The sequence below is a fragment of the Leptodactylus fuscus genome, chromosome 7, assembly GCF_031893055.1.
Source record: "Leptodactylus fuscus isolate aLepFus1 chromosome 7, aLepFus1.hap2, whole genome shotgun sequence".
Taxonomy (NCBI): domain Eukaryota; kingdom Metazoa; phylum Chordata; class Amphibia; order Anura; family Leptodactylidae; genus Leptodactylus; species Leptodactylus fuscus.
In genome coordinates this window covers 16,845,079-16,870,078 of record NC_134271.1, presented here as the reverse complement: position 1 = coordinate 16,870,078, position 25,000 = coordinate 16,845,079, and the positions used below count along the sequence as shown (strand labels likewise).

General features: G+C 42.7%; 1 protein-coding gene across 1 annotated transcript in view; it reads left to right on the top strand.

The window, feature by feature from the left end:
- LOC142214420 (uncharacterized) overlaps positions 1–25,000 on the top strand; it is a 290,721-nt gene that overhangs the window by 242,911 nt on the left and 22,810 nt on the right. The window contains exons 31-54 of the mRNA XM_075283365.1: positions 641–913; positions 4,519–4,806; positions 5,337–5,603; positions 6,284–6,556; positions 7,714–8,001; positions 8,521–8,787; positions 9,471–9,746; positions 10,132–10,419; positions 10,932–11,198; positions 11,634–11,906; positions 12,713–13,000; positions 13,521–13,787; positions 14,362–14,634; positions 15,569–15,856; positions 16,369–16,635; positions 17,259–17,531; positions 17,816–18,064; positions 18,577–18,843; positions 19,467–19,739; positions 20,024–20,272; positions 20,580–20,846; positions 21,420–21,695; positions 22,796–23,080; positions 23,726–23,863. Coding sequence (XP_075139466.1) covers positions 641–913; positions 4,519–4,806; positions 5,337–5,603; positions 6,284–6,556; positions 7,714–8,001; positions 8,521–8,787; positions 9,471–9,746; positions 10,132–10,419; positions 10,932–11,198; positions 11,634–11,906; positions 12,713–13,000; positions 13,521–13,787; positions 14,362–14,634; positions 15,569–15,856; positions 16,369–16,635; positions 17,259–17,531; positions 17,816–18,064; positions 18,577–18,843; positions 19,467–19,739; positions 20,024–20,272; positions 20,580–20,846; positions 21,420–21,695; positions 22,796–23,080; positions 23,726–23,863 — 6,420 coding nt within the window. The remainder of the gene's footprint in view (positions 1–640; positions 914–4,518; positions 4,807–5,336; positions 5,604–6,283; positions 6,557–7,713; positions 8,002–8,520; positions 8,788–9,470; positions 9,747–10,131; positions 10,420–10,931; positions 11,199–11,633; positions 11,907–12,712; positions 13,001–13,520; positions 13,788–14,361; positions 14,635–15,568; positions 15,857–16,368; positions 16,636–17,258; positions 17,532–17,815; positions 18,065–18,576; positions 18,844–19,466; positions 19,740–20,023; positions 20,273–20,579; positions 20,847–21,419; positions 21,696–22,795; positions 23,081–23,725; positions 23,864–25,000) is intronic.

Genomic DNA, 25,000 nt, shown 5'->3' with positions numbered 1-25,000 from the left:
TCGGGTCTCTGTTCTGTGGTTTCCGTCTTCTGCATGCAAGAAGACGGAAACCACAGACCGGGTCCGGCCGTGATCGCCGGTGAGCGTTTTATGCTCTCCGCCGCAAAACTATTTTTTTAAAATCGGACACAGAGTACTGCATGTCCGACTCTGTGTCCGGTTTAAAAAAAACGGCTTCGCGGCGGAGAGCATAAAACACTCACCGGCGCTCACGGCCGGACATCTTTCAAACCCATTCAAATGAATGGGTATGAAAGAGTCCTGCAGGTTTCCGTCTCCTGCTCTGTTTTGTGCAGGAAATGGAAACCTGCAGAACGGAGACCGAGCGCAGATGTGAACGAGCCCTAAGTATGTTCTGGCTTTAGAGGGGTTATTGGTAAGGTTAGGTTCACACCTTTGGGGGATACTGTTCCCCATGCCAGCAGTGCTTTTCTCTCCGTATTTTTCGCCCTCTTCCATGCAGTGTGTCCGTCCTGACTAGTTTAGGGGGGAGACACCTCAGAATAATGTAATGTATTGTATTCTTGGTAGAAACATGGTAGAATCTCACAGCATCTAAAACATCACCTCTAGTAAATCCGCATATATCCAGGTACAAGTTTGTGTTCATGGGGGGTTTTTTTTGTTTTTTTTTTAACAGAGCCATTGCCTGTGAAATCTCCGCAGGTCAGCAATGTGACCTCATCTTCTGTGTTTCTGACATGGAGTAACCCTGATGAGTATAAGCCGTCTTACACCTACAGAGTCCAGACCAATGTCACCTCATCCTCCACAATGTTATATAATACAATAATGACCAATGGATCAGTTACAATATCTAACCTGACTGCAGGAGAGACCTATACATTCCTGGTATATACAAGAGCGGCCGATAACACTGAGTCAGACCCCGTGTCACTATCTACCTGCACAGGTTTGTATAATGTATTCACAATTTTGGTTCTAAAAGGGAGGCTGTACCTTTAATAATAACTCAGAACCTTTCATGGATTCTCTAAATGTAAAGGTTGCATTATATCGTATGGCATTGACACCCACAACCCCTATAGATCAGCTAGTTGAAGAGGCCTCTTTAAACAGCTGATCAGCTTGGGTCCCCCACTGATCCATGTTAATAATATGGAAGCCCAAAAGAGGCCAATCACTAAGGGGTTAATCAAATTAGTAATTTCTTTATAATAGTATTTAGAATATTAATACAGCAAACCTATTTCTGTTCTCGGGCCTCGGGCCTATTACTTTACTTACCACAGAGTGATAGAACTAACCTGTCTGTGATCTGTGATATTCTCCTCAGTTCCTTCACCAGCCGTCAACATCTCACTGAACAATTACAAGTCGGTCGATGTTCTTGGAGTCTCCTGGACAAAACCAGCAGGAAAAGTGGATTATTATATAGTGAATGTAACAGGAGACATCACTGACATATGGACTAATAATACAGGAGCCGTCACTAACTCCATACAGACTAATACTACACAAGTGACTGTCACAGGATTACTACCAGGCAGGGAATATAATGTCACTGTACAGACGGTCAGTGGGAGCTGTAACCAGACGTCCGCCCTGGTGACAGAGGCCACGTGTGAGTATTATATCACTATATTATCATGTGATCAGAATTTGCTTAGTTTTTGGTCCAGCTATGGTCAGATCTTATATCTCTGCTGGCCCAGAATTACATGAATTTGTGAGAAAAAATGTTCCAGGCCCATCAAACCCTGTACAATAGAGATCATTCACTCGCAAAAAAAAAACAATACTCTTCTATCCTAAAATCGGTTCCCCTGGTGCACACTCTGTATACGGCATTGACTATGGACTATATTCTCTCTTCTGTATGTGTTTCAATAAACTTTTTTCTTTTGTTCAGCCCTATACATGGTCTTACATCACTCAGAGCCGTTTCTTCTCTTTGCTGTGACCCGGTGGCTTACAGAGAGTTGACCTAAGCCTGGGCCTCTCTGATGTCACATGCAGTAATGGCGCCTATAGACAGGACTTGTCCTATTAGGATTTTATTTAGATCGGTGACATTCAGTCTTGTGCTATTAAATCTTCTGCTGAATCTGATCTTATATTTCTGTCTTTCGTCACAGATCCAACTCCACCAAGAAACCTAACCATAAACTCAACTGGAACCAACAGCCTGACGTTATATTGGACGGAGCCAGTAAATATGGCCGGTGTGAATAAGTCCTATAATATAAGCTATGGGAATTCTTCAGGCACTTGGACGGTGACAAGTAACACAACAAGTGTCGCCCTCCAGAACCTGACATCAGGGACTATGTACACCATTACTGTGGTGACAGTCGGAGTCCGGGGGTATCAGAGTTCACCTGTCAGCACATCGGTCTATACAAGTAGGTTTATATTTCTTGAAAACTGCAATATACAAGTCTGTAGTCAATAGTCTGGTCACCGAGAGCGATGACAGATCTCAGTACAGGACGTATATGTCTATACAGATCTCAGTACAGGACGTATATGTCTATACAGATCTCAGTACAGGACGTATATGTCTATACAGATCTCAGTACAGGACGTATATGTCTATACAGATCTCAGTACAGGACGTATATGTCTATACAGATCTCAGTACAGGACGGATATGTCTATACAGATCTCAGTACAGGACGTATATGTCTATACAGATCTCAGTACAGGACGTATATGTCTATACAGATCTCAGTACAGGACGTATATGTCTATACAGATCTCAGTACAGGACGGATATGTCTATACAGATCTCAGTACAGGACGTATATGTCTATACAGATCTCAGTACAGGACGTATATGTCTATACAGATCTCAGTACAGGACGTATATGTCTATACAGATCTCAGTACAGGACGGATATGTCTATACAGATCTCAGTACAGGACGTATATGTCTATACAGATCTCAGTACAGGACGTATATGTCTATACAGATCTCAGTACAGGACGGATATGTCTATACAGATCTCAGTACAGGACGTATATGTCTATACAGATCTCAGTACAGGACGTATATGTCTATACAGATCTCAGTACAGGACGGATATGTCTATACAGATCTCAGTACAGGACGGATATGTCTATACAGATCTCAGTACAGGACGGATATGTCTATACAGATCTCAGTACAGGACAGATATGTCTTTATAAGTCCATTATACTGTATGTCTCTGAAGTGCAGGATTCCCAGTAGGTATAAGATAAGTATAAGACTCTTCAGTCTTGGGGACCTTGTGCTGAGCTGTTCTGTCTTGTGTTTAGTTCTCACCATAATGTCGTCCATTGTATTCTGACTAGAACGATAGCTCTTGTAGTAGGTAATACAATCCCTGTAGTAAATCGGCATATATCCGGGTAATAGAAGTGTCTTACATCTTAGGTAGAGATTACCAATAACGTATTGTAAGGTGCAATTTTTTTTGAATATTTTTTTTGTTTTATTTCAGAGCCATTGCCGGTGAAATCTCCGCAGATCAGTAATGTGACCTCATCTTCTGTGTCTCTGACATGGAGTAACCCTGATGAGTATAAGACGTCTTACACCTACAGAGTCCAGACCAATGTCGCCTCATCCTCCACAATGTTATATAATACAACATTGACCAATGGATCAGCTACAATATCTAACCTGACCCCAGGAGAGACCTATACATTCATGGTATATACAAGAGCGGCCGATAACACCGAGTCAGATCCCGTGTCACTATATACCTGCACAGGTGAGGACGGAGTGGAAAGTGAAAATGTAATGACATTGCTGGACATGAAAGGGAATCTCTACATTAAATCATTTGCTAGAACGTTTCACAACTTCTTTGAGTAAATATCTATGGCCAATCTGACATTGGGAATCACAAATATTATTCTTCAGAATCTAACTACATTATTTGTTCCAGCTAAAAAGACAGAAATCAGGTCAATGGATGTCTATGGTTTAATCCTCTGCAGTCCGTTTGCCTCATTGTAGTGAATGGATCTGTTGCGATATGTTGGATTGTTGATCTCTACACTGCAGCACAGTATACAAGTGTCCTCATCATGTATATACAACAGCTTTCCTTTATATAATTTTTATATTTTTCACAACACAAACACGTGTCTGTTCATCTGCCACAGTCCACTTACTTTACTTATAAGGCCGGGCTCACACGGGGTTTTTTGGGCTGGACTTTGACGCGGAGGCCGCCTCAGATTCTGGTCCAAGAACCAGTTAGTGCAGCGGCATCCAATCGTGGCATTCCGCTCCGGATTAGGCCCAAATGAATGACCTAGTCGGGAGGGAGGTGTCACAAGATGGACTGAAAAAAGGGCAGGTCGCTTCTTTTGGTTTGTTCTGGCTCGCAGAGAAAGGAAATGACCAACTCCCATTGATTTCAGTGGGAAGCGTTTTTTTAAGCCGGATTCTGACGCAGATGCCACGTCAAAATCTGGCCCAAGAAACCCCATGTGAACCCCGCCTAACAGAGTTACCTGTTATATAACTAACCTGTCTGTGATCTGTGATATTCTCCTCAGTTCCTTTACCAGCCGTCAACATCTCACTGAACAATTACAAGTCGGTTGATGTTCTTGGAGTCTCGTGGACAAAACCAGCAGGAAAAGTGGATTATTATACAGTGAATGTAACAGGAGACGTCACTGACATATGGACTAATAATACAGGAGCCGTCACTAACTCCATACAGACTAATACTACACAAGTGACTGTCACAGGATTACTACCAGGGAGAGAATATAATGTCACTGTACAGACGGTCAGTGGGAGCTGTAACCAGACATCCGCCCCCGTGACAGAGGCCACGTGTGAGTATTATATCACTATATTATCATGTGATCGGGAGCAGAATTTGTTAGTTTTTGGTCCAGCTATGGTCAGATCTTATATCTCTGCTGGCCCAGAATTACATGAACTTGTGAGAGAAAATCTTCCAGGCCCATCAAACCCTGTACGATGGAGATCATTCACTCGCAAAAAAAAAAACAATACTCTTCTATCCTAAAATCGGTTCCCCTGGTGCACACTCTGTATACGGCATTGACTATGGACTATATTCTCTCTTCTGTATGTGTTTCAATAAACTTTTTTCTTTTGTTCAGCCCTATACATGGTCTTACATCACTCAGAGCCGTTTCTTCTCTTTGCTGTGACCCGGTGGCTTACAGAGAGTTGGCCTAAGCCTGGGCCTCTCTGATGTCACATGCAGTAATGGCGCCTATAGACAGGACTTGTCCTATTAGGATTTTATTTAGATCGGTGACATTCAGTCTTGTGCTATTAAATCTTCTGCTGAATGTGTCTGAATCTGATCTTATATTTCTGTCTTTCTTCCCAGATCCAACTCCACCAAGAAATCTAACCATAAACTCAACTGGAACCAACAGCCTGATGTTATATTGGACGGAGCCAGTAAATATGACCGGTGTGGATAAGTCCTATAATATAAGCTATGGGAATTCTTCAAGTCCTTGGACTGTGACAAGTAACACAACAAGTGTCGCCCTCCAGAACCTGACATCAGGGACTATGTACACCATTACTGTGGTGACAGTCGGAGTCCGGGGGTATCAGAGCTCACCTGTCAGCACATCGGTCTATACAAGTAGGTTTATATTTCTTTAAAACTGAAATATACAAGTCTGTAGTCAATAGTATGGTCACCGAGAGCGATGACAGATCTCAGTACAGGACGTATATGTCTATACAGATCTCAGTACAGGACGTATATGTCTATACAGATCTCAGTACAGGACGTATATGTCTATACAGATCTCAGTACAGGACGTATATGTCTATACAGATCTCAGTACAGGACGGATATGTCTATACAGATCTCAGTACAGGACGTATATGTCTATACAGATCTCAGTACAGGACGTATATGTCTATACAGATCTCAGTACAGGACGTATATGTCTATACAGATCTCAGTACAGGACGGATATGTCTATACAGATCTCAGTACAGGACGTATATGTCTTTATAAGCCCATTATACTGTATGTCTCTGAAGTGCAGGATTCCCAGTAGGTATAAGATAAGTATAAGACTCTTAAGTCTTGGGGACCTTGTGCTGAGCTGTTCTGTCTTGTGTTTAGTTCTCACCATAATGTCGTCCATTGTATTCTGACTAGAACGATAGCTCTTGTAGTAGGTAATACAATCCCTGTAGTAAATCGGCATATATCCGGGTAATAGAAGTGTCATACATCTTAGGTAGAGATTACCAATAATGTATTGTAAGGTGCAATTGTTTTTGAATATTTTTTTTGTTTTATTTCAGAGCCATTGCCGGTGAAATCTCCGCAGATCAGTAATGTGACCTCATCTTCTGTGTCTCTGATATGGAGTAACCCTGATGAGTATAAGACGTCTTACACCTACAGAGTCCAGACCAATGTCGCCTCATCCTCCACAATGTTATATAATACAACAGTGACCAATGGATCAGCTACAATATCTAACCTGACCGCAGGAGAGACCTATACATTCATGGTATATACAAGAGCGGCCGATAACACGGAGTCAGACCCCGTGTCACTATCTACCTGCACAGGTGAGGACGGAGTGGAAAGTGAAAATGTATTGACATTGCTGGACATGAAAGGGGATCTCTAGATTAAATGATGTGATAGAACGTTTCACAACTTCTTTGAGTAAATATCTATGGCCAATTTGACTTTGGGAATCACAAATATTAGGGCTAGTTCACACGTGAACTGCCCGCGCGGGTTTTGACACAGAGAGAGACGCGGCGAGCCGCGTCTCTCTCTTGTCAAAACCCGCCCGCCGCGACCATCGCTGTCGCGGCTTAACCCTCTGCTGTCGGCTCAAATGAATGAGCCGACATAGGAGGGAGCTGCGGGGGGCGGAAGCCGCGCGACTGAGCCTGCGCGGCTTCCGCCTGAAGAAAGGACATGTCCTTTCTTTTCTCCGCTAGCAGCAGCTCACCGCTAGCGGAGAACAGAAGCCCGGCGGTCTCCATAGACCACCATTATAAGGGGAGGTTTTGGACGCGAAATCCGCTGTCAAAAACCTCCCCTTATACTCACGTGTGAACTAGCCCTTATTCTTCAGAATCTAACTACATTATTTGTTCTGGCCAAAAAGACAGAAATCAGGTCAATGGACGTCTATGGTTTAATCCTATACAGTCCGTTTGCCTCATTGTAGTGAATGGATCTGTTGCGATATGTTGGATTGTTGATCTCTACACTGCAGCACAGTATACAAGTGTCCTCATCATGTATATACAACAGCTTTCCTTTATATCATTTTTATATTTTTCACAACACAAACACGTGTCTGTTCATCTGCCACAGTCCGCTTACTTTACTTATAAGGCCGGGCTCACACGGGGTTTTTTGGGCTGGACTTTGACGCGGAGGCCGCCTCAGATTCCGGTCCAAGAACCGGTTAGTGCAGCGGCATCCAGTCACGCACTCCGCTCCGGATTAGGCCCAAATGAATGACCTAGTCGGGAGGGAGGTGTCACAAGATGGACTGAAGAATGGGCAGGTCACTTCTTTTGGTTTGTTCTCGCTCGCAGAGAAAGGAAATGACCAACTCCCATTGATTTCAATGGGAAGGGGGTTTCTTTGAGCCGGGTTCTGATGCGTCAAAATCCAGCCCAAGAAACCCCGCGTGAACCCCGCCTAACAGAGTTACCTGTTGTATAACTAACCTGTCTGTGATCTGTGATATTCTCCTCAGTTCCTTTACCAGCCGTCAACATCTCACTGAACAATTACAAGTCGGTCAATGTTCTTGGAGTCTCGTGGATGAGACCAGCAGGAAAAGTGGATTATTATACAGTGAATGTAACAGGAGACATCACTGACATATGGACTAATAATACAGGAGCCGTCACTAACTCCATACAGACTAATAATACACAAGTGACTGTCACAGGATTACTACCAGGGAGGGAATATAATGTCACTGTGCGGACAGTCAGTGGGAGCTGTAACCAGATGTCCGCCCCAGTGACAGAGGCCACGTGTGAGTATTATATCACTATATTATCATGTGATCGGGAGCAGAATTTGTTAGTTTTTGGTCGGGTTATGGTCAGATCTTATATCTCTGCTGGCCCGAATTACATGAATTTGTGAGAGAAAATGTTCCAGGCCCATCAAACCCTGTACGATGGAGATCACTCACTCGCAAAAAAAAATAAAATACTCCTCTATACTGATATGGGTTCCCCTGGTGCACACTCTGTATACGGCACTGACTATGGACTATATTCTCTGTTATGTATGTGTTTCAATAAACTTTTTTCTTTTGTTCAGCCCTATACATGGTCTTACATCACTCAGAGCCGTTTCTTCTCTTTGCTGTGACCCGGTGGCTTACAGAGAGTTGGCCTAAGCCTGGGCCTGTCTGATGTCACATGCAGTAATGGCGCCTATAGACAGGACTTGTCCTATTAGGATTTTATGTAGATCGGTGACATTCAGTCTTGTGCTATTAAATCTTCTGCTGAATCTGATCTTATATTTCTGTCTTTCGTCACAGATCCAACTCCACCAAGAAACCTAACCATAAACTCAACTGGAACCAACAGCCTGACGTTATATTGGACGGAGCCAGTAAATATGGCCGGTGTGGATAAGTCCTATAATATAAGCTATGGGAATTCTTCAAGTCCTTGGACTGTGACAAGTAACACAACAAGTGTCGCCCTCCAGAACCTGACATCAGGGACTATGTACACCATTACTGTGGTGACAGTCGGAGTCCGGGGGTATCAGAGCTCACCTGTCAGCACATCGGTCTATACAAGTAGGTTTATATGTCATGAAAACTGCAATATTCATGTCTGTAGTCAATAGTCTGGTCACCGAGAGCGATGCTAGATCTCAGTGCAGGACGTATATGTCTATACAGATCTCAGTACAGGACGTATATGTCTATACAGATCTCAGTACAGGACGTATATGTCTATACAGATCTCAGTACAGGACGTATATGTCTATAACAGATCTCAGTACAGGACGTATATGTCTATACAGATCTCAGTACAGGACGTATATGTCTATACAGATCTCAGTACAGGACGTATATGTCTATACAGATCTCAGTACAGGACGTATATGTCTATACAGATCTCAGTACAGGACGTATATGTCTATACAGATCTCAGTACAGGACGTATATGTCTTTATAAGTCCATTATACTGTATGTCTCCAAAGTGGAGGATTCCCAGTAGGTATAAGATGAGAATAAGACTCTTAAGTCTTGGGGACCTTGTGCTGAGCTGTTCTGTCTTGTGTTTAGTTCTCACCATAATGTCGTCCATTATATTCTGACTAGAACGATAGCTCTTGTAGTAGTTAATACAATCCCTGTAGTAAATCGGCATATATCCGGGTAATAGAAGTGTCTTACATCTTAGGTAGAGATTACCAATAGAATATTGTAAGGTGCAGGTTTTTTTAAATATTTTATTTTTGTTTTATTTCAGAGCCATTGCCGGTGAAATCTCCGCAGATCAGTAATGTGACCTCATCTTCTGTGTCTTTGATATGGAGTAACCCTGAGGAGTATAAGACGTCTTACACCTACAGAGTCCAGACCAATGTCGCCTCATCCTCCACAATGTTATATAATACAATAGTGACCAATGGATCAGCTACAATATCTAACCTGACCGCAGGAGAGACCTATACATTCCTGGTATATACAAGAGCGGCCGATAACACCACCGAGTCAGACCCCGTGTCACTATCTACCTGCACAGGTTTGTATAATATTTTCACAATGTTGGGTCTAGAAGGGAGGCTGTACCTTTAATAATACTCAGAACCTTTCATGGATTCTCTTAATATAAAGGTTGCATTATATCGTAAAGCACTTTTATGGCATTGACACCCACAACCCCTATAGATCAGCTAGTTGAAGAGGCCTCTTTAAACAGCTGATCAGCTTGGGTCCCCCACTGATCCATGTTAATAATATGTAGAGGCCAATCACTAAGGGGTTAATCAAATTATTAATTTCTTTATAATAGTATTTAGAATGTTAATACAGCAAACCTATTTCTGTTCTCGGGCCTCGGGCCTATTACTTTACTTACCACAGAGTGATAGAACTAACCTGTCTGTGATCTGTGATATTCTCCTCAGTTCCTTCACCAGCCGTCAACATCTCACTGAACAATTACAAGTCGGTCGATGTTCTTGGAGTCTCCTGGACAAAACCAGCAGGAAAAGTGGATTATTATATAGTGAATGTAACAGGAGACATCACTGACATATGGACTAATAATACAGGAGCCGTCACTAACTCCATACAGACTAATACTACACAAGTGACTGTCACAGGATTACTACCAGGCAGAGAATATAATGTCACTGTACAGACAGTCAGTGGGAGCTGTAACCAGACGTCCGCCCCGGTGACAGAGGCCACGTGTGAGTATTATATCACTATATTATCATGTGATCGGGAGCAGAATTTGTTAGTTTTTGGTCCAGCTATGGTCAGATCTTATATCTCTGCTGGCCCAGAATTACATGAATTTGTGAGAGAAAATGTTCCAGGCCCATCAAACCCTGTACGATGGAGATCTTTCACTCACAAAAAATGAAATACTCCTCTATACTGATATGGGTTCCCCTGGTGCACACTCTGTATACGACATTGACTATGGACTATATTCTCTCTTCTGTATGTGTTTCAATAAACCTTTTTCTTTTGTTCAGCCCTATACATGGTCTTACATCACTCAGAGCCGTTTCTTCTCTTTGCTGTGACCCGGTGGCTTACAGAGAGTTGACCTAAGCCTGGGCCTGTCTGATGTCACATGCAGTAATGGCGCCTATAGACAGGACTTGTCCTATTAGGATTTTATTTAGATCGGTGACATTAAATCTTCTGCTGAATGTGTCTGAATCTGATCTTATATTTCTGTCTTTCATCACAGATCCGACTCCACCAAGAAACCTAACCATAAACTCAACTGGAACCAACAGCCTGACGTTATATTGGACGGAGCCAGTAAATATGGCCGGTGTGAATAAGTCCTATAATATAAGCTATGGGAATTCTTCAAGTCCTTGGACGGTGACAAGTAACACAACAAGTGTCGCCCTCCAGAACCTCACATCGGGGACTATGTACACCATTACTGTGGTGACAGTCGGAGTCCGGGGGTATCAGAGCTCACCTGTCAGCACATCGCTCTATACAAGTAGGTTTATATTTCTTGAAAACTGCAATATACAAGCCTGTAGTCAATAGTCTGGTCACCGAGAGCGATGACAGATCTCAGTACAGGACGTATATGTCTATACAGATCTCAGTACAGGACGTATATGTCTTTATAAGTCCATTATACTGTATGTCTCTGAAGTGCAGGATTCCCAGTAGGTATAAGATAAGTATAAGACTCTTCAGTCTTGGGGACCTTGTGCTGAGCTGTTCTGTCTTGTGTTTAGTTCTCACCATAATGTCGTCCATTGTATTCTGACTAGAAGAACGATAGCTCTTGTAGTAGGTAATACAATCCCTGTAGTAAATCGGCATATATCCGGGTAATAGAAGTGTCTTACATCTTAGGTAGAGATTACCAATAGAATATTGTAAGGTGCAATTTTTTTTGAATATTTTTTTTGTTTTATTTCAGAGCCATTGCCGGTGAAATCTCCGCAGATCAGTAATGTGACCTCATCTTCAGTGTCTCTGACATGGAGTAACCCTGATGAGTATAAGACGTCTTACACCTACAGAGTCCAGACCAATGTCGCCTCATCCTCCACAATGTTATATAATACAACATTGACCAATGGATCAGCTACAATATCTAACCTGACCCCAGGAGAGACCTATACATTCATGGTATATACAAGAGCGGCCGATAACACCGAGTCAGATCCCGTGTCACTATCTACCTGCACAGGTGAGGACGGAGTGGAAAGTGAAAATGTATTGACATTGCTGGACATGAAAGGGGATCTCTAGATTAAATGATGTGCTAGAACGTTTCACAACTTCTTTGAGTAAATATCTATGGCCAATCTGACATTGGGAATCACAAATATTATTCTTCAGAATCCAACGACACTGTTTGTTCTGGCCAAAAAGACCGAAACAAACAGAAATCAGGTCAATGGACGTCTATGGTTTAATCCTCTGCAGTCCGTTTGCCTCATTGTAGTGAATGGATCTGTTGCGATATGTTGGATTGTTGATCCCTACACTGCAGTGCGCAGTATACAAGTGTCCTCATCACATATATACAACTTTCCTTTATATAATTTTTATATTTTTCACAACACAAACACGAGTCTGTTCATCTGCCACAGTCCACTTACTTTACTTATAAGACTGGACTCACACGGGGTTTTTTGGGCTGGACTTTGACGTGGAGGCCGCCTCAGATTCCGGTCCAAGAACCGGTTAGTGCACCGGCATCCCATCGTGGCATTCCGCTCCGGATTAGGCCCAAATGAATGACCTAGTCGGGAGGGAGGTGTCACAAGATGGACTGAAGAAAGGGCAGGTCGCTTCTTTTGGTTTGTTCTCGCTCGCAGAGAAAGGAAATGACCAACTCCCATTGATTTCAGTGGGAAGCGTTTTTTTTGAGCTGGGTTCTGACGAAGATGCTACGTCAAAATCCAACCCAAGAAACCCCATGTGAACCCCGCCTAACAGAGTTACCTGTTGTATAACTAACCTGTCTGTGATCTGTGATATTCTCCTCAGTTCCTTTACCAGCCGTCAACATCTCACTGAACAATTACAAGTCGGTCGATGTTCTTGGAGTCTCGTGGATGAGACCAGCAGGAAAAGTGGATTATTATATAGTGAATGTAACAGGAGACATCACTGACATATGGACTAATAATACAGGAGCCGTCACTAACTCCATACAGACTAATACTACACAAGTGACTGTCACAGGATTACTACCAGGCAGAGAATATAATGTCACTGTACAGACAGTCAGCAGGAACTGCAACCAGACATCCGCCCCGGTGACAGAGGCCACGTGTGAGTATTATATCACTATATTATCATGTGATCGGAATTTGTTAGTTTTTGGTCAGGTTATGGTCAGATCTTATATCTCTGCTGGCCCAGAATTACATGAATTTGTGAGAGAAAATCTTCCAGGCCCATCAAACCCTGTACGATGGAGATCATTCACTCGCAAAAAAATGAAATACTCTTCTATACTGATATGGGTTCCCCTGGTGCACACTGTATACGGCATTGACTATGGACTATATTCTCTGTTATGTATGTGTTTCAATAAACTTTTTTCTTTTGTTCAGCCCTATACATGGTCTTACATCACTCAGAGCCGTTTCTTCTCTTTGCTGTGACCCGGTGGCTTACAGAGAGTTGGCCTAAGCCTGGGCCTGTCTGATGTCACATGCAGTAATGGCGCCTATAGACAGGACTTGTCCTATTAGGATTTTATTTAGATCGGTGACATTCAGTCTTGTGCTATTAAATCTTCTGCTGAATGTGTCTGAATCTGATCTTATATTTCTGTCTTTCGTCACAGATCCAACTCCACCAAGAAACCTAACCATAAACTCAAATGGAACCAACAGCCTGACGTTATATTGGACGGAGCCAGTAAATATGGCCGGTGTGAATAAGTCCTATAATATAAGCTATGGGAATTCTTCAAGTCCTTGGACGGTGACAAGTAACACAACAAGTGTCGCCCTGCAGAACCTGACATCAGGGACTATGTACACCATTACTGTGGTGACAGTCGGAGTCCGGGGGTATCAGAGCTCACCTGTTGGCACATCGGTCTATACAAGTAGGTTTATATTCCCTGTATGATATCTGCAGTGTCTGAGTAGTTATTTGTCCTCACTTGTATTTAAGAGGTCGGACACCTAGCAATCCTAGGATTCAGTTCTCTCTGTTTTTTGAGTGCGCTCTTTGCATTCATACATACATACCTTGGAATATTTAGGGAATTTCTTCGAGCTGAAAAATTTCATCTTCAGAATTTTTTTGCTTGTCCAAATTCTGCGGTAGAATCCGTATGAAGATGAAGCATGAGGCTGTCTTATCTGGTAGCTGAAAAATATCAGAGGAAAAAAATCAGTGTCTGCCTCCTACTGGGTGAGAAGTAGACTGCAGGCAGGATTTGGAGATGATTCTGATGAGCCTCAAATCTGTGTGAACATGCTCTTAGTTAAATCTTACTATTTTTATATGGAATACTGTAGCCCGTGGTATTCTGGGTGGGAGCTTGTTACATCTCATAGCGGTTACTGTTATAAATGAGCATAGATCCAGGTAATAGGTGACCTATACATTTTGGGTACAGATAAGCTGTTGCAATTTCTCGCTATAACACTGAATATTTTGTTCTTTTATTTCAGAGCCATTACCAGTGAAATCTTTGCAGTTCAGCCCCGTGTCCTCATCTTCTGTGTCTCTGATATGGAGTAACCCTGATGAGTATAAGACGTCTTACACCTACAGAGTCCAGACCAATGTCCCCTCATCCTCCACAATGTTATATAATACAATAGTGACCAGTGGACCGGCTACAATATCTAACCTGACCCCAGGAGAGACCTATACATTCATGGTATATACAAGAGCGGCCGATAACACCGAGTCAGATCCCGTGTCACTATCTACCTGCACAGGTGAGGACGGAGTGGAAAGTGAAAATGTATTGACATTGCTGGACATGAAAGGGGATCTCTACATTAAATGATGGGCTAGTACAGGGGTAGGGAACGTACGGCTCTCCAGCTGTTGCAAAACTACAACTCCCAGCATGCACACTTGCTCTGCTGTTCTTGGAACTCCCATGGAAGTGAATGGAGCATGTTGGGAGTTGTAGTTTGACAGCAGCTGGAGAGCCAAAGGTTCCCTAACCCTGTGCTAGAACGTTTCACAAATTCTTTGAGTAAATATCTATGGCCAATTTGACATTGGGAATCACAAATATTATTCTTCAGGATCCAACTACACTATTTGTTCTGGCCAAAAAGACAGAAATCAGGTCAATGGATGTCTATGGTTTAATCCTGTGCAGTCCGTTTGCCTCATTGTAGTGAATGGATCTGTTGCGATATGTTGGATTGTTGATCTCTACACTGCAGCACAGTATACAAGTGTCCTCATCACGTATATACAACAGCTTTCCTTTATATAATTTTTATATTTTTCACAACACACACACAGTCCACTTACTTTACTTATAAGGCCGGGCTCACACGGGGTTTTTTGGGCTGGACTTTGACGCGGAGGCCGCCTCAGATTCCGGTCCAAGAACCGGTTAGTGCAGCGGCATCCAGTCACGCACTCCGCTCCGGATTAGGCCCAAATGAATGACCTAGTCGGGAGGGAGGTGTCACAAGATGGACTGAAGAATGGGCAGGTCGCTTCTTTTGGTTTGTTCTCGCTCGCAGAGAAAGGAAATGACCAACTCCCATTGATTTCAATGGGAAGCAGTTTTTTTGAGCCGGGTTCTGACGCGTCAAAATCCAGCCCAAGAAACCCTGTGTGAACCCCGCCTAACAGAGTTACCTGTTGTATAACTAACCTGTCTGTGATCTGTGATATTCTCCTCAGTTCCTTTACCAGCCGTCAACATCTCACTGAACAATTACAAGTCGGTCGATGTTCTTGGAGTCTCCTGGACAAAACCAGCAGGAAAAGTGGATTATTATATAGTGAATGTAACAGGAGACGTCACTGACATATGGACTAATAATACAGGAGCCGTCACTAACTCCATACAGACTAATACTACACAAGTGACTGTCACAGGATTACTACCAGGCAGGGAATATAATGTCACTGTACAGACGGTCAGTGGGAGCTGCAACCAGACGTCCGCCCCGGTGACAGAGGCCACGTGTGAGTATTATATCACTATATTATCATGTGATCAGAATTTGTTAGTTTTTGGTCAGGTTATAGTCAGATTTTATATCTCTGCTGGCCCAGAATTACATGAATTTGTGAGAGAAAATGTTCCAGGCCCATCAAACCCTGTACGATGGAGATCATTCACTCGCAAAAAAATTAAATACTCTTCTATACTGATATGGGTTCCCCTGGTGCACACTCTGTATACGGCATTGACTATGGACTATATTCTTTCTTCTGTATGTGTTTCAATAAACTTTTTTCTTTTGTTCAGCCCTATACATGGTCTTACATCACTCAGAGCCGTTTCTTCTCTTTGCTGTGACCCGGTGGCTTACAGAGAGTTGGCCTAAGCCTGGGCCTCTCTGATGTCACATGCAGTAATGGCGCCTATAGACAGGACTTGTCCTATTAGGATTTTATGTAGATCGGTGACATTCAGTCTAGTGCTATTAAATCTTCTGCTGAATCTGATCTTATATTTCTGTCTTTCGTCACAGATCCAACTCCACCAAGAAACCTAACCATAAACTCAACTGGAACCAACAGCCTGACCTTATATTGGACGGAGCCAGTAAATATGGCCGGTGTGACTAAGTCCTATAATATAAGCTATGGGAATTCTTCAGGCACTTGGACGGTGACAAGTAACACAACAAGTGTCGCCCTGCAGAACCTGACATCAGGGACTATGTACACCATTACTGTGGTGACAGTCGGAGTCCGGGGGTATCAGAGCTCACCTGTCAGCACATCGGTCTATACAAGTAGGTTTATATTCTCTGTATGATATCTGCAGTGCCTGAGTAGTTATTTGTCCTCACTTGTATTTAACGGGGTTTCCTGAGATAAAAATGTTGATGAACGATCCAAAGGATAAGTCAGCAACATGAAGGGCGGACACCTAGCAATCCTATGATTCAGTTCTCTCTGTTTTTTGAGTGCGCTCTTTACATTCATACAAACATATGTTGGAATATTTAGGGAATTTCTTCGAGCTGAAAAATTTCATCTTCAGAATTTTTTTGCTTGTCCAAATTCCGCTGTAGAATCCGTATGAAGATGAAGCATGAGGCTGTCTTATCTGGTAGCTGAAAAATATCAGAGGAAAAATATCAGTGTCTGCCTCCTACTGGGTGAGAAGTAGACTGCAGGCAGGATTTGGAGATGATTCTGATGAGCCTCAAATCTGTGTGAACATGCTCTTAGTTAAATCTTACTATTTTTATATGAAATACTGTAGCCTGTGGTATTCTGAGTGGGAGCTTGTTACATCTCATAGTGGTTACTGAGCATCGACCCAGGTAATAGGTGACCTATACATTTTGGGTAGAGATAAGCTGTTGCAATTTCTCGCTATAACACTGAATATTTTGTTCTTTTATTTCAGAACCATTGCCGGTGAAATCTCTGCAGTTCGGCCCCGTGTCCTCATCTTCTGTGTCTCTGATATGGAGTAACCCTGATGAGTATAAGACGTCTTATCGCTACAGAGTCCAGACCAATGTCGCCTCATCCTCCACAATGTTATATAATACAACATTGACCAATGGATCAGCTACAATATCTAACCTGACCGCAGGAGAGACCTATACATTCATGGTATATACAAGAGCGGCCGATAACACTGAGTCAGACCCCGTGTCACTATCTACCTGCACAGGTTAGTGGTAATGTCCCAATATGTTGTGCCATACCTAAAAATAGAAAGTGGCATCAGTAAATGACCAATTGTTTCAGTGAAGTTTTTATATTTAGTTTTGGTGATTTTTGCTACTTTTCCATGTTACTATCTATACTTAAATTTTAAAATTCTGCAGTTCTCACTCTGACCACTAAGCCTAAGTTCACACCTGCACTGACCACGGATTACAAAAATAGAGTACTACAGATTTATATTGTGATGGGAGATTTTTGTTTTTACGATTACACATATTTTCTTACCAGGTCCTGGACAAGTTTCCGTCGCCCTCAATAATTCCAATTCCGTTAGTTCCCTGGTTGTGAGTTGGACGCGGGCGACTGGAAAAGTGGATTACTACAATGTCATCCTGTCCGGAGATACAAGAGCCATACCTAATGATACCACACAAGTAAATTTCACTAACTTAATACCCGGCAGAGAATATACGGCCACTGTCCAGGTAGTCAGCGGGTCCTGCAACCAAACATCAGAGTCGGTGACAGAGGCCACATGTGAGTATTATATCACTATATTATCATGTGATCGGAATTTGTTAGTTTTTGGTCCAGCTATGGGCAGATCTTATATCTCTGCTGGCCCAGAATTACATGAATTTGTGAGAGAAAATGTTCCAGGCCCATCAAACCCTGTACGATGGAGATCATTCACTCGCAAAAAAATAAAATACTCTTCTATACTGATATGGGTTCCCCTGGTGCACACTCTGTATACGGCATTGACTATGGACTATATTCTTTCTTCTGTATGTGTTTCAATAAACTTTTTTCTTTTGTTCAGCCCTATACATGGTCTTACATCACTCAGAGCCGTTTCTTCTCTTTGCTGTGACCCGGTGGCTTACAGAGAGTTGGCCTAAGCCTGGGCCTGTCTGATGTCACATGCAGTAATGGCGCCTATAGACAGGACTTGTCCTATTAGGATTTTATGTAGATCGGTGACATTCAGTCTTGTGCTATTAAATCTTCTGCTGAATCTGATCTTATATTTCTGTCTTTCGTCACAGATCCAACTCCACCAAGAAACCTAACCATAAACTCAACTGGAACCAACAGCCTGATGTTATATTGTACGGAGCCAGTAAATATGGCCGGTGTGAATAAGTCCTATAATATAAGCTATGGGAATTCTTCAGGCACTTGGACGGTGACAAGTAACACAACAAATGTCGCCCTGCAGAACCTGACATCAGGGACTATGTACACCATTACTGTGGTGACAGTCGGAGTCCGGGGGTATCAGAGCTCACCTGTCAGCACATCGGTCTATACAAGTAGGTTTATATTCTCTGTATGATATCTGCAGTGTGTGAATAGTTATTTGTCCTCACTTGTATTTAACGGGGTTTCCTGAGATAAAAATGTTGATGAACGATCCAAAGGATAAGTCAGCAACATGAAGGGCGGACACCTAGCAATCCTATGATTCAGTTCTCTCTGTTTTTTGAGTGCGCTCTTTACATTCATACAAACATATGTTGGAATATTTAGGGAATTTCTTCGAGCTGAAAAATTTCATCTTCAGAATTTTTTTGCTTGTCCAAATTCCGCTGTAGAATCCGTATGAAGATGAAGCATGAGGCTGTCTTATCTGGTAGCTGAAAAATATCAGAGGAAAAAAATCAGTGTCTGCCTCCTACTGGGTGAGAAGTAGACTGCAGGCAGGATTTGGAGATGATTCTGATGAGCCTCAAATCTGTGTGAACATGCTCTTAGTTAAATCTTACTATTTTTATATGAAATACTGTAGCCTGTGGTATTCTGAGTGGGAGCTTGTTACATCTCATAGTGGTTACTGAGCATCGATCCAGGTAATAGGTGACCTATACATTTTGGGTACAGATAAGCTGTTGCAATTTCTCGCTATAACACTGAATATTTTGTTCTTTTATTTCAGAACCATTGCCGGTGAAATCTCTGCAGTTCGGCCCCGTGACCTCATCTTCTGTGTCTCTGACATGGAGTAACCCTGAGGAGTATAAGACGTCTTATCGCTACAGAGTCCAGACCAATGTCGCCTCATCCTCCACAATGTTATATAATACAACAGTGACCAATGGATCAGCTACAATATCTAACCTGACCGCAGGAGAGACCTATACATTCATGGTATATACAAGAGCGGCCGATAACACTGAGTCAGACCCCGTGTCACTATCTACCTGCACAGGTTAGTGGTAATGTCCCGATATGTTGTGCCATACCTAAAAATAGAAAGTGGCATCAGTAAATGACCAATTGTTTCAGTGAAGTTTTTATATTTAGTTTTGGTGATTTTTGTTACTTTTCCATGTTACTATCTATACTTAAATCTTAAAATTCTGCAGTTCTCACTCTGACCACTAAGCCTAAGTTCACACCTGCACTGACCACGGATTACAAAAATAGAGTACTACAGATTTATATTGTGATGGGAGATTTTTGTTTTTACGATTACATATATTTTCTTACCAGGTCCTGGACAAGTTTCCGTCGCCCTCAATAATTCCAATTCCGTTAGTTCCCTGGTTGTGAGTTGGACGCGGGCGACTGGAAAAGTGGATTACTACAATGTCATCCTGTCCGGAGATACAAGAGCCATACCTAATGATACTACACAAGTAAATTTCACTAACTTAATACCCGGCAGAGAATATACGGCCACTGTCCAGGTAGTCAGCGGGTCCTGCAACCAAACATCAGAGTCGGTGACAGAAGCCACATGTGAGTATTATTACATTTAGGTCACCGTGTTGTAATGTGACCTCACACTTGTGTTGTATTTACACCAAAAAACCGCATTGCATTATATAAAGCAGAGCAGGGTAAGGAGATGTGACGAGGACGTCGCCTTCTATGGGATCGCATCTTTCGCACAGGGTTTATGACCTAATAAAAGATGCAAGCAGGGAAGGTTACATTTATTCTGTCGGACTATTTCACATGTACACAGGCTTTTATAGACGTTTATTCCATGACATATTGTATGTATTATGACCTAACATGTCTGCATTTCTTTTCTGTTACACAGATCCAATGCCGCCAAGTAACTTAAGTGTTAATATAATTGGGACAAACAACCTGATGTTATATTGGACGGAGCCAGTAAATATGACAAATGTGACTAAGTCCTATAATATAAGCTATGGGACTACTTCAGGCACCAGGACTGTGACAAGTAACACAACAAGTGTCGCCCTCCAGAGCCTGATATCAGGGACTATGTACAACATTACTGTGGTGACAGTCGGAGTCCGGGGGTATCTGAGTTCACCTGTCAGCACATCGGTCTATACAAGTAGGTTCTATCAACAATATGGTCGTGTGGCCTGATGTGAATCCAGACTGTCACAGGGATAGTAGCAAAGACATTTATTCTTACAAAGTATTTATGGCTTGTCTGATGTCACTGCATTATAGTGATCTGTGATGCTTCGAGCTTCAGACTGAGGTCCGGGTCCTTACATAAGTGCAGCGCTTCCTTCATCTAGCCGATCAGCGGAGTTCGGGGTATCGGACCACCACTGATCTCTTATTGATGACCTAGCCTCATAGCTTATCAATAAAATGACCTGGACAACCTCTTTAATAGTCTGTAGTTACAGCTGAAATACATAATAACATAGGCAACATACGGCTGCAATTAATAAGAGCATTGTGTGATCCCGGCCTTACGCCTGTACTGTCAGGTGTCGGCCTGCGCCTGTACTTGTCATTGCTTTAATGGGATTGTACTGGGGCATTCAAACAATAAATGTGTGACAGATGACACCAAGATGCAGTGTCTAAGAAGTCCTAAAGATTATCCTAAAAAGTCATTTTTGTCATTTCTGTACCCTTTTTTTGTTTAATATACTTTTTTCCATTCAAGAGCCAAAATCGGTGAAATCTCTGCAGTTTGGCACCGTGAATTCATCTTCTGTGTCTCTGACATGGAGTAACCCTGATGAGTATAAGCCGTCTTACACCTACAGAGTCCAGACCAATCTCACCTCATCCTCCACAATGCTAAATGATACCATAGTGACCGGTGGATCAGCTACAATAGGGAATCTGACTGCAGGAGAGACCTATACATTCCTGGTATATACAAGAGCGGCCGATAACAGCACCGAGTCAGACCCCGTGTCACTATCTACCTGCACAGGTGATAAACAGAGTTCAGAGTTTGCTAGTTGTTTGTGTATGATAATAAATGGTTTTTACCTAAATTTATATTTACAGAAATGTGGCAGAAACATTTACATCCTTTCCTGTTGCCCCTCGTCTTCCTCTGTTTCACGGCTATTCCACTACTTCCTATGGTTTCTGGGTTCACACCTGCGTCTGGGGTCTCCGTACTATGGTTTCCGTCTTCTGCATGGCAGAAGACGGAAACCATAGACCAGGTCCGGCCGTGCACGGCGGTGAGCGTTTTAGGCTCTCCGCCGCGAAGCCGGATTTTTTTATCTGGACACAGAATACTGCATGTCCGACTCTGTGTCCGGATTATAAAACCCGGTTTTGCGGCGGAGAGCGCAAAACGCTCACTGCCGCGCACGGCCGGACAGCTTTCTCACCCATTCAAATGAATGGGTGAGAAAGTCTCCTGCAGGCTTCCGTCTCCTGCATCTGTTTTATGCAGGAAACGGAAACCTGCAATAAGGAAAGAAGAACGCAGATGTGAACGAGCCCTGATGAGCATTGTGTTCCTAATAACCGGACTGTCAGACCTGACACAGACAGCAGAGAATCAAAAATACATCTTGGCAGCAATGACACAAGTCTATCATTTATTATCTTACAAAGTGCTCGCACATCAGACACATACAGAGACATATATACCGTAGAAGAAAACAGAATACAGAAGTAGCCATAGTCATGTGTTTCGGTATCTGGGTTAAATCTATTGATAACCTATTCAGAGGAGGTTCAGCACTCAGTTCCCCACCGATCAGATGTTCTCAGCCAAGGTAACGCACCACAAATCTGCTCTGATTCAAGTCAAAGTGAGCAGAATTGCAGTAACCTGGATTGGCCACTACACAGAGATCGGCGCCATTTGTTTCCTGTTCCATTCTTTCTGTACCAATTGCTGAGAACAGCTGATCAGTGGGGGTGTGGGATATCTGACCCCTGCTGTCCTTATATTGATGAGTCAATTCTAACGTTAGGTTACTTATATACACTGCTACTGTATTAATTTGCATGTAATGTATCAAAGGACGCAATATTAAGCAATATTGTTAATAAATGTCTTGATTTTAGTTCCTCAGGCTGTGTCCGATTTCAACTGCACCAGGCAACCATATTCAGCATCTATCTATTTGACGTGGAATTGTCCTCCAGGATTGAAAACCATCTTCACATTGGTAGCAACCAATTCCGCGGCTGTCTCTAGCAATCGTACTGTTCAGCCTGGGCTTTGTTCTCAAAATTATACTATGGACGGGTTAAGTTTCAACATGAACTACGATGTCAATATAACCACTGAGTCTTCATGCGGGAGATCCAGCACCGTGGTGCAGACGTCGTGCACAACCGGTTACGGACGTAAGTCAGCAAACTAAATCCGAAGAAGAAATACAGTATAGCGCCTTGTCGTGGTTACATGATTTGTTGTTACCATTTTTGTTCTCTTTACTGTATAATTTTATAACTTTTCTGACATCGAAAGAATTAACAAAATCAGTTATTGGGTGCAAAAATATGCAACTTTTTTTGCCTTTTTTTTGCTTCTGGTGGCCCCAATAGATATAATGTGCACCAGATTTATCTTCACATGTAACTGAGATAACCCGACTTTCTGCTGCGGGATAAATCGCTGCAGAATATCATATCACACAAGACAACAAAATCCAATGGGAAATTATTGAATAAATGTTATTTTCAGGGGCTTCTCATTGGTTTCTGCTGTCGTCTATGATCAGATATTTCACTGCAGCAATTTATCCCGTATACACCGCGTTATTTTGCGGCCGTGATTTTGCGGCCGCAAAATAACACGGCGTATACAATCCAGGCTCCCATTGACATTAATGGGAGCTTTTACGGCGCGCAAACTCTCACACGCTGTATACGTGCCACATCACGCGGCACGTTACTCCGTGTGAATGCACCCTTACACCTAAATTTCCATATTGTATGTAAGATAAGATATACCAATAATAATCTAATATTTTCTCTCTTCTTTTTCAGCACCTCCTTACCCAACAAAGTCAACAGTTGTAACCGTAAAGCCCCCTTCCCCTTATTCCTTCGAGTTTACTTTTGAAGAGTTCAATGCTACAAATGGACCTGTTGAAGCTTATGCTGTCATTGTATCAAACGTAAATGGTAAGAAATCTGTTATAGGAGCTTAGCAGAGAATAGCAGACAGTGCTCGCTGAGACTTCCGGGGTGCACGCTGGAGGCTAATTAGCATAGGAATAAAAACGGGCTCATTCAAAACCTAATGAGGGGATTAACATACAAAAGGTAGGTGTGGAATAGCCTTTCTAAAGGTTATGCAGGTATGTGCTTAGTTAAAATGACTTTTCCCAATGATAGAGCCCCTTTAAAGAGAGCGTGTCATCAGGTCTGAAAAACCCAATGGTTTTGTCACCCTGAGCACTTTAACCGAATCTGTTCAGCCATTCCAAAGATATAAGCCTTCTTATTATTAATGTAAATTAGGATGTACTAGACAAGTGGAGGGTAAGTAACATCATCGCTGGGCGGTATGCAGCGCCCCCTCACAGTACAGCGTATGAGGCACTATTTTGAGGAGGGGTGTTCCGGACTGGCTGGCAGAAACGCCCTTCTGACGGTGAAGAACTACGGTACTGGCACCAATAGCTCACCAGGGCCACAGAAAGGGAAAGCCAATAGAGCACTGAATACATCTCACTGTCGGCTTTCTAGCGGTGTATTATATTGCATGTGCCCCAGGAGGTGAAAGGTCCTCTTTAATGCCCACATCGCTAGTAGACCCTAAATTTGCATCAACACTATGAGGCCTTATATCTTCAGAATATCTGAACCAATTTGGATAAACAGAACACCAAAATGATGTATGTCATTGGGTGCTCAAGACCTGGAGATGGGTCCTTCTAAAGGGTTATTCCCCTCATGTGGAGTAAAAGCATATAGCGGTGATACGTCATCACTTTCTCATTGCGGGGGTTTGGCTACCTGAGCACCACTAGTTCTGAGGATGAAGAGACCACAACTACATAGGATGCTGTAATGGGAATATATCTGTGAGGAGGATGTAGGAGCCAGTGCAAGCCCCTTGGTGGCCGGATGAATCCCCTCTCCCATTCATGTCAATGGGAGCACCAGAGATAGTCTAAGTCCAGCACTCCACTATCTTCAGTGCCATTGAAGTGAATGAGATTACTGTCCACCAAGTGACATGCCTATGGGAAAATGGGAAAATTACACCACCGTACTAAGGATTATCACTGAATGGTGGTAGTCTGAACACTGAGA